Source organism: Fopius arisanus, unplaced genomic scaffold, assembly GCF_000806365.1.
Source record: "Fopius arisanus strain USDA-PBARC FA_bdor unplaced genomic scaffold, ASM80636v1 scaffold00123, whole genome shotgun sequence".
NCBI lineage: Eukaryota > Metazoa > Arthropoda > Insecta > Hymenoptera > Braconidae > Fopius > Fopius arisanus.
The window spans coordinates 168,918-179,508 of NW_011887862.1; the positions used below are offsets into that span (position 1 = coordinate 168,918).

The window sequence follows — 10,591 nt, forward strand, 5'->3', positions numbered from 1 at the left end:
AAATTGAGAATTTGAAGAAAGAAAATGAACGACTGAGAGCTTTCAATAAAAGATTACGGGAAGATAACGACACGCTGTGTTCAAAATCCGAAGAACGCGGTTACAAGATTCGTAATTTTCAGTATCGGTTGAGTCAATCTTCAAAACTCACTGCACAAGCAGTAGCCCAAGTGACAATCGATGATCTCTTGAAAACTGGTGATCCGCCGCTGCATCCTACCGGCGAGACAATGGTTAGATTGCAGTTCCATAAGCAAAATACTCCATTCAATGCGGAAGAGCAGGAACTGGCGAAATAGTTGCAGTATCATTCTGCTTCGGCTTGTTCGCGTTTACGAAAAGCAGGCTGCGTAATTCCTGGTGAGAGTACAGTTCGTTCGAGGGTTGCTCAGTATGAAATTAACTCAGGTTTCTCTTCGATTATTTTCGAAAAACTGAAGCAGAAAATGTCAACTTTGAGTCGTCTTGACAGATATTGTTCTTTGGCCTGGGACGAAATGTCCATCGAAAGTTATGAGGAGTATTCGGCGAAATACGATTGTATTGAAGGACTCGTAGACCTTGGACCGTTAGGACGAAGAGATGAGAGAGCCCACTACGTGTTTTTCTTCAATCTTACCAGCCTGAACACTGCAAATAAATGGCGACCGCCGGTCGCCTATTTTTATCTTCAAAAAGTGGTATGGCTGCGGAAGATATGCATTCACTCTTACAGGAGTGCCTTCAACGCTTGGAGGAGGCAGATGTAAGAGTGAAATTATTGGTGTGTGATCAAGGTCCGTCTAATCAGCGTCTGTATAACAAAATTCTGCAGGTGAATTACGGTGATGCGTCGGTAAATATAGGAGGAAAAATTGATTTCATTGCGTTTGACTTTCCGCATTTGATTAAAAGGGTCGTTGCTGCCTTGCGGAAACACGGGGCGATATGGCAAAACGGGAAAATGGTCGTTTCGTGGAGTGACTTCACGGCGACATATGCATTCGACAAGAATTTGGCTACTGCCAATCTTCTGAGCCATATAACCGATGTTCATTTATTCCCGAATTCCTTTCAGTCTGTGAATGTAAAACGTGCTTTTCAAGTCTTGGGGAGTCGTTATGCACCAGCCATCAAATTATGGGGAAATTCGATGGAAAATTCGTCCGCGTGCAATGTGGCTTCCGAGACCTGGAGAAACAGCGCCGCATTCGCTGAAAAAATGAATGACATTGTCGATGCATGCAACTCGGTTGGTGAAATCGATAAAAATCCAAAGAGAAGACCATTGTCATCAGACAATCCCCAGATCGAGGAACTCATCCTGGATTTAATTCAATGGAGTAATACATGGAAAATTGCTCAAAAGTCTGGCTGCACAGTTCTTCCCTGCTTTCAAGGACTGCAGCTGACTCCACGCACTGATCAGAGTATACAAAGCTCTCAGTCTGGAATATCCTGATTTCAAGTTCGTCACCTCACGTGGAAATCAGGATGAGACAGAACATTGGTTCGGCCTTCTGCGAGCTCGTAATGGCAATTGCCAAAATCCAACGGCTAGAATGGTTCGACTTTCCACGAGGCATGTCCTTTCCATGGGGGACGTACGAATTGGTGATAATGGGAATGTGTCGTGTGATGATAATGACTTTCTTGTGGGATCAAAACCCTCGCGCCTTTCTTCTACGTTTCATGAGCAGTCATTATCAAACAGCAATCTGAGAGTCATAGATATCGCGCCAAATTGCGATGAGGCGGAAACCTCTGAGGCTGTGGATATCATTTATGATCTCGAACGAAGTAAGTGTGACAAATCAATTCCTGGTCTTCAAGGAGCGACGTCATTTTATGAAAGGAATGCTATAGCCTTCTTCACAGGTTATGTAGCTTTCAAGAGCATCAAAAATTGTGAGCGGTGCCGAAATCTGATATGTAACTCACCTATGAATGTTCAGTCTATGGATGAGTTATACCTGCGAATATGAAAATATCGATGTCGATGCGCCCGCTGTAACGAAACTAACTCGTCCTACAGACCGGTTTTCAGAATTGGTTGGGCTACAGCTGAGGGTGTTCGATCAAGTGTGGAAGAAGCACTGGATTTCAGTATTTGTACTCCGCAATATCACTGCCGATATAAGGAGAGCTCTTGAGGTATCTGCTCCTGATTGGTTCGTTCAGAGTCACTGCTGCTACAATCATCGGCTAGCAGCGTTGAAATTCCTGGTAAAAATAAAAATCTTTGCCAGGACGAAATTCAACAATCGGGAGGCAATGAAGAATAGGATTCAAACTTACAGTCGAAATAAGAAGCTTCAGAAAGTCACACATCAGTGAATAACCGAAGACCATCTATATTCTTCTTTAGTAGTCGTCATTCACCCTGTGTCCTTTTTGATGCGACTTTGATAACAGTATTTAACCTACTTTAAGGTCACTCCGGCTGCTTTCTTAGGGGCTTTCAGTTGTCAGTTCAGTTCAGTTGTCAGCGTTCATTTTTCAGTTGTAGTTAGGCGCCAGTTTGTCGGATTTTCTGGGATATAGTTATTTTTAAAAAATTTCAATTCTATTTTTCTTTTATCTCGGGTTATTCTTCCTCCTAGTTTTCATGTACTTCGTCTTCTTCAAGGTTTCACTCATCTCAGAACGAAGTCTCACGTTTCATCTAGGTGAAACTAGATTCCTTTATTTCGCTTAAATTTGTTTTTTTGTTTTCTTCAGGTGTTTTTTTAATCGTTCTCACAGCATCTCTGCCCATCAATTTTTCCACGTCCTCTTTCATGAAAAAGGCTCCTTCCAATATTCCAGTTAGCTACTGCAAATGCCTCGCCTGTCATCCAGGAAAATGCACAAGATTACGAGGCTTAGTTGGCAGCCTCGCCTGACTTCTTCTCAGGTCCCATTCTGATTTCAACACTTAATGGGTAATCAATTTTTATACTCCGGTTCGTTGCGGACGTAAGTCGACCCGTCTTGTAGGTCCTGTCATTTTCAAATCCATCTGGCCAGAGCAATTCACCGTTGATCAAAGTTAGTGCAGCGGATTTGAGGGTTCTTTTTGATTTTCTCAGTTGTTTTGTTCCGGTGATTATTATATGGTAGTTTCGCCCACTCACTCGTTCATTTATTCGGAAGGCGATTCATAGTTTGCAGTTCATACCGATGTTCCGTCCAACTTGAACATTTCCAGCCAACCTTGCCTTCGAGCCGCCGCCTGAGCCAGGAATTAATTCAACACTTGGTATGTATACGCTTTTATCATGATTTTCCTTTATTTTTTGTATTTTCCTAAAAAATCATGTGGGTTGTTTTAAGTCTTAGGTGGAGAGTGGTGTTGATTGCCTTCTCGTGGTGTTCCCTGAAAACGAGTATATCAAAACCGCTGACAAAGTTTAAATCAAATCTATACGAACAATATTTGGCAATGTTCGCTCAATACCTACTAAGGTCTTGATGTACTCGGCTAAACAATCAACAAGTGTGTGACAGTTAATACACACTTTATAAATGGTGTTGCATTGATAAAATATAATGAAAACAATTTGTATCTATTCCAGGTTACAAAGCCAAATTGAATCATCCTTTCCGGAAATATATAAACCGTTATGTAAAGATAAAATTACACAATAAAAATGGTCATGATCAACCAGTCATTTTCTTGAACAACTTTCCCATTTGTTAATAAAAATGGAACCCTTGAAAAAAAAAGGTTCCGAGGGACCAGAAAATCTCGACGTTACAACTGATTCTCAATCGTTTGAGTATACATTCGCGAGACAGTTTTTCAGCCAATTTGTTGAACAATTTTTATAATTGTTGACGTTAAAAGAATCGTTTAAAAAAAAGATTCCGAAGGACTAGTAAATCTCGCCGTGTCAGCCGATTATCAATCGTTTGAGTATACACTCGCGAGACATTTTTTCCGCCAATGTGTTTAATCAATTTTGGATTTCTTAACAACAATGGAACCGTTTTAAAAAAAAAGGTTCCGAGGGATCAGTAAATCTCGCCGTGTCAGCCGATCAGCAATCGTTTGAGTATACATTCGCGAGACATTCTTTCCGCCGATGTGTTTAATCATTTTTGGATTTCTTAACAACAATGGAACCGTTTAAAAAAAAGGTTCGGAGAGAATAGCAAATCTCGACGTTTTAGTCGATTCTCAATCGTTTAAGTATACATTCGTGAGACAATTTCCCCCCCGTTAGTTTAATAGTTTTTGAATTTGTTAACAAAAATGGAATCATTGAAAAAAAAAAGGTTCCGAGGGACCAGCAAATCTCGGCGTTTCAGCTGATTTTCAATCGTTTGAGTAAACTTCTGCAAGACATTTTTTGCACCAATTGCTTTAATAATTTTTGAATTAGTTAACAAAAATGGAATCATTGAAAAAAAAAGTTCCGAGGAACCAACAAATCCCGACGTTTCAGCTGATTTTCAATCGTTTAAGTATACATGTTCGAGACAATTTTTCTTCAATTTTTTAACATCAAAACGGGAGTAGAAAACCCAATTATCTATTAACAGTTAAAGAAAATTTCGCCTTAATATCCAAGTTAAACAAACGTTGAATATTAATATGCGTAGCCCCTCATAGTGACCATTGAAATTTGCCTACAAGGATTATCGATCGGCGATAATCCGAGGAATGTCTTCTGCCTAACGCTAATCGGCCGGGAAATCAATGATTTCCCGGAATTTGTCCGGGAGACATCCGGAGAAAAAAAGAGGAGATCAAACTCACCGGAAAACGGCAACATCGAATATCGAAGGCCCAATAATGTGATCCAAAAATTCCGAAAAGTGTACAAACTATACCCCATTTATGAATTTCATCCCGAGAATTATCGATCTGCGATAATCCGAGGAATATCCAATAACTCGGAAGAACTAGGGAATAAAAGAAAAGGAAACAAAAAAAAGCAAAAAACGTTAACGCCTCAGACTCGAACCCACTCTCCTCAGAACTGCAGAGAGTGAGGGAGAGAGGAAGAACCACTGGCAATGGCTGGCCGTGGAAAATCCCGCAACTTAAAACCGTTCCTAAAACCCAAAATTTTGAGAAATTTTAGGAAAAATACCCACTGCCGTGGCCAGCGAGCCCCTAGTATTTTGGGGATGCAAATGCGGAGGGAGAAACCCTCCGAAAACCATCCAAACCATTCATGGAAAACTCAACCGAAGCCGGGCGACCGGCTCGGATAAAGCCACAACATGTCGTGGAAATATTCGCGACAAAAGGGGGGAAAATGCACTTAAACTTGTTAAACTAATTCCCAACTCACCTTCGGGGTTTCCTTCCCTTCCGTCGTGCTTTTCTCACCATAATTCTCACTTTTTCCACGTAATTTTCGACTAATTCTTTCTTCCACACGTGTGGCCTGACTCGGCATGAACAACTGAATGGGAGAGGTCAGTGCAACAGGTGAGCCACGCACAGCCTAAAATCTGGCGCTTCCTGATTGGCCGGCGTTAGTTCCCCTTTAAGGCGCGGCGGCTCCAGCGCCAATTTAAATTTAAATTCACTCTAAGTTAGTACTAACTTCTTTTTTTTTTTCTTTCAATTCGCCGGGGTTACGGGGTCTTTTTAATCACTTTTCCCGGGGAGCACGAGTATTAAAAATCTTCCCCTCTTTACGCATAAATTTAAAACTTAGTATTTCCTACTAATCTCAAAAGTTATTAACAATTAATTTTAACCCTAACCCGTAAGCAACCTGGCAATTCGGGACGAATAAGGGTTGCACTTAGTCTCCCCGACCTTCCACCGAAAAACAGAAACGTAAACGTAAACGTAATCCTAATCTTCTGCTCCCACTAAATCGGAATGTCAATTTCTTTTATTGAAATCGCGATGTTTTATTTAAATGCAATGGAGAAGGGACGGCTGCATTTTTTGCGGAAGAGCAGTGGACGTCAAGTATTTACGCGGAAAAGATGAGTATGGATGCTGCAAACTGTACCTTGGCTATGCGGCAAGAACATGAGTCGCTGAACAAAGATAAGTCTCCAAGTAGGTTACAAGTAGGTTTCTGAGATTAATAAATACGGTACCGGACGACCGGATTAGTATAAAGCGTCAGCCGTAATTCAAAGTTTTTTGCAGAAATGCGGCCTAGACTATGAGGAGGTTTTTCGACACGTAGTCAGAGTAACTACTTTATATCCATTTTTGGTTATTGCAGGCTACAGACAGCACCTGTCAAATATTTTAACGCAAAGATCACATTTCTCCACAGAAAGTTTACTGCTGGTTATAACGAAGTATTTATGGTTGTGCAACGTGGTATCAGTTTACTTATTTCTGGACTTTCATGTGATTATAGTTAACTTCCATCGGGCAGGAAGTCACCATCATTGGCGGAAGATGCGATAGAATCTTCTTATACTTATTTTTTTCTTTCATTCTCATCGATTCAAATAATGCGTTAGTACGCTTCCACATTCGTCCTATCAGATTCCTCGGTCACCTCATCGAGGTGTTAATGGCCACACCTTCTACTGAGGGCACAACGCCAGTCATCTGTATGACGAAGACTTGAGGACAGATTTTTTTTAGTTTTAAGAAAATGTTAATTGAAACGTTTCATTGCTGTGTTCAATGCGGGCGTATGCATTATGATTTTCAGGAAGCACGGCGGATTTGTTCTTATGTTGACGGAAAAATTTCAAAAGACATCGCTTGAAAGTCGTACTAATAGTGTAACTAATATTAGTACCTGTTACACATGTCTGATTTGGAAGGATTGCTAAATGCTTAGGGATTACTCCTCATTAGGGTGGTGGTTAGAAGTGATTATTCCAAAATTTAGAGAAGAAATGCCTGGAAGATGCAATGGCATCCTTGCAAATTGACCTGAACCTGAATTTGTCATTCGAATTCTAAGCATATCAATGTATCCCAGGCGTGAGAACCGATTTGTTGTTAGATTATTGATGTTTTGAGTGTCCGAGTCCTGCAGGACTATTAGCTAGTTATTATACCTGTGACTATCTGTCCACTTCGAATTAAGGAATTTCCTTTTCTCCATTTCTTTTTGACGCTTATTTGAAATCTGACTATATTATATCAATTGGATTTAGAGTCTTCGCGGAAGATTTTATTGGTGATTGGAGGGTTTCTAGTTTGCTTTTTACTACATGTATGTATGATTATGTATGTATGAGTAAATGGAAGTGGGATGCTCAGAAGTGAAGGAAAGTGTGAACGAGTGAGTGCATAAAGCACCGACATGGGAAAAATGAACTTGGAATATAGAAAATTGAAAAAACACTAGTTGAATAATGATAGGTAGGATAAAATTTGGTTTTCTTTAGACGCAACGGGAAAGAACCGAGAGAGTCCGGAGAGTACCTATGAGTGATTTACTACATCCGTGACTGGCAAGATTCGTCGCTCCTCAAGAAGCTCATTTTAGTAGTGACAAGGGGAAGGGTGAGGAGGAAGTAGCGTGCAAGTGGCGCTGAGTGATAAGATACAACATGGAACTATATTTTATACATATATTATATATATATATATAATAGTAGATAATAATAACATGGAACATGGAACTATATTTTATATATATATTATATATATATATAATAGTAGATAATAATAAACTGCATTCTATTGCAGCGACAATTGAGAACTGTGTTGTTAGATAACTGAAGTATTGAGTCGAAGAAAATCGAGCATGTTGAAAGGTCGTTGAAAGGATCAAAATAGCTTAACCATATTGAAATATTTTAGGAAAATTACAAAATTTAAAGGTGTTAAGGGAAATTATGGGATATTGTCAAACGTCTCCTACCCGATATTATTTTTCTATCGCTCTCACCTATACTGGCGAATTCTCAAAAAATCTCAATTACGAGGAGATTCTCTGAGAGTTTGTTTTTGTACACCTTCACCATTCTACCAATTCAATTTGCGGATAGTCTAAACCATCGACAGTAAATGATGAAGCTTCAAAAAATTCTACAGAGTACAGAAGGCTTGAGCACGACGAGCCAAATACAATACAATCGAAAAAAGCTGCAAAAAAAAAGGTAATAATGCGTCCGTTATATTTCCCCTTCAAATGCTAATGGAAAATACGAGATATTCAAACAATACTTACTACAAGTCCATTATGAAGATGTAGCGGTCCATCCATTTGCATACTAGTAATCATCATGATAATAGGATGCACCAAATATGCACAGTATGTGAGCCTTGAGAGGGGATAGATGAGTCGAAGGGACAGTAGACTATTGACATAATTAGCTGAACCGGTGCAACATTGTACAACGATGAAAGCAACCGCTATCGCCCATGCACTGTGCCCGAGTGCAGCATAAATTGAGCTAGTGGTCACTGTAAGATCGCCAGGATATAGACCGTATACCACAGCTATCATGATCCCTCCTGATAAGGCCCATCCGATGATTTTTCCCCACTGAAAAATTCAGATGTATGAGTGATATTATCAAATACCGCCTGTAAAGCTGGTCTTTGAATTATTTCATCATTCTAAGGGGAAATTCCGCCAACCAAATCTAATGGATTCCTTATTTGGCAACCCATCATCAACATGGCGGGTGAAAATAGGATTTTGTTAAGCCTGGACTAATTACATGGCAATCGGAAAAAGGGGAGTTTTTTTGATTGAAATAATTCAATAATTGAAATACCGGCTTTAGGCTAGTCATTGCATTCCACCAGTACCAAATTGTTACATGAAGCTATGGGCCATTCCAATTTGCGAATATGTATATAATTTTATCTTAAATTAACTCCAAATTTTTGCTTGAGCAGCAGTCAGTCTGATATTTTTTGTAAGAGGCGCTGATGCGCTCCAGCTTAACCGTTTGCTAAACCCATCTAAGTATCGCAACTTCTCAGGCTTGTGAGTAAATTAATTATAAAGTCTAAGGAGAAAACGAAATGAAAAATATAACACATCAATTGTGGGTCGTGTTGTCGTTATATTATCAAGCAGAAAGGCCGATCGGACGAACGTTGAAACATTCAAAAAATTTAATTGCGTTTTCCGCATTACAGGAATTAAATGTTCAGTAAGTTACATTCAATTTATAGTCTTACATAAATTAGAATAATTTTTCAACTTAAAAAAGCACGGAAACAAGGAATTTGCATTCCATCATTTCATGTCTTGTTGACTTTTTTCATTATATCGATATTCTAAATCTTTTAAAATTCATTAATTCCCAATTAATCAAGAAAATTAATAATTACTGCAGGAAAAATAATTTGCTGTGGAGAATAACGGAGCAAAGGTACTTGAAAAATGATCATACATTAAAAAATAATAAACAATCCTAGTCTTTTATTTCAATGAAATTCTTTGGAATTTCTATAAAAATTCCATTAGTGTTTGGCCGACCGTTTTGGACATGTGTTCGAATATGAATATTGAAAGAATAAATAGATTCAGAGAAAAAATGAACTTACATGAATTTGTTCATACAAATCAATTGAGGCGAATTTGCTTTCATGGTTTTAAATTGTCTTTTTTGACTCATATCGGCAAAAAAGGGAAATTTATGTGCAAAATAGATTAAATTGTAAGGAGAAATCATATTGGTTGCACATCCATTTCTGTTAGATATTCGAATAAAAAAAAAACTTTTAAAAGAATTTAAACACAGAATTTAAACTCATAGAATTTTCATCGGAATCTAATATTGCGGCAAGACGTACAAAATGATTGTTAAATCCTATTGAAAAATGAATTTCCAGTAGAATTTGACAATGATAATAATAAAGACTGATGATTAAAATAGGTAATAATAATGAATAAAAAGGGGGAATCAAACTGAAAATTCCAATACTTGTTTTATAAAAAAATAAAACAAGTGGAATTTTCAAATATGAGAATGTTCATAAACAACTCTATCAACGCACAGGCGAATGCGTTACGCAACCCACCCCTCTTCCCAATCCCTTGACGACCACATCGCCCACGCGCCAAGTCCGCATCCAATACTTTCTCTTCCTCGAAGAAAAAATGCATGGGCACTCAGCACTGCACCATATTCACCCGGCCTCACACAATTATTAATTCATGTATGAATTAACATACACCAATTAATAATTGGCTAAAAAGAAAAGAGGTCAAGCGGACAACTGTTAGTTCGTCTTTACCCTCTAACCCAGGGCTGGGCAAACTCTGCTCTGAGAGCAAGTCGTGCTCCCGACCTCTATTAGTGCGTAACAAAGAGTAGACGAAAGCCCATTGTATCGGGTGATGGGCCTTTATGACCCAGGTCGTAAAGGCCCTTCTCCTCCACTGAGATCAACCGAAGTGGGGGTGACGCTTAAAAAAAGGGAAAAAGAAGAAATGAGACTCAAGTAAAGGAAAAGCAGAGAAATAAGTCAATGAGGAAATTTTCAATTTTTTCATTGTGTGCATTAAAAAATAATCAGATGCGCGACAAGTTTTACCCTTCCGGAGGATGAATTCTACCCGTAAAATGTCATCAGTCTATCTACCTCTCTCTCTCTAATACAATATGTGCAAGAAAGAGGCAGAAGACACAATTATAACGCAATTTATACCAACGGCCGGGAAACCCCTATTTTTTTTAATTTTATTCATAACAAATAGCTTAGCCAACTAGTTGA

General features: G+C 38.9%; 1 protein-coding gene across 1 annotated transcript in view; it reads right to left on the reverse strand.

Annotated features, from left to right (window-relative positions):
- LOC105271755 (nose resistant to fluoxetine protein 6-like) overlaps window positions 1-10,591 on the reverse strand; it is a 162,557-nt gene that overhangs the window by 67,591 nt on the left and 84,375 nt on the right. The window contains exon 2 of the mRNA XM_011313478.1: window positions 8,085-8,402. Within this exon, the coding sequence (XP_011311780.1) occupies window positions 8,085-8,402 (318 nt within the window). The remainder of the gene's footprint in view (window positions 1-8,084; window positions 8,403-10,591) is intronic.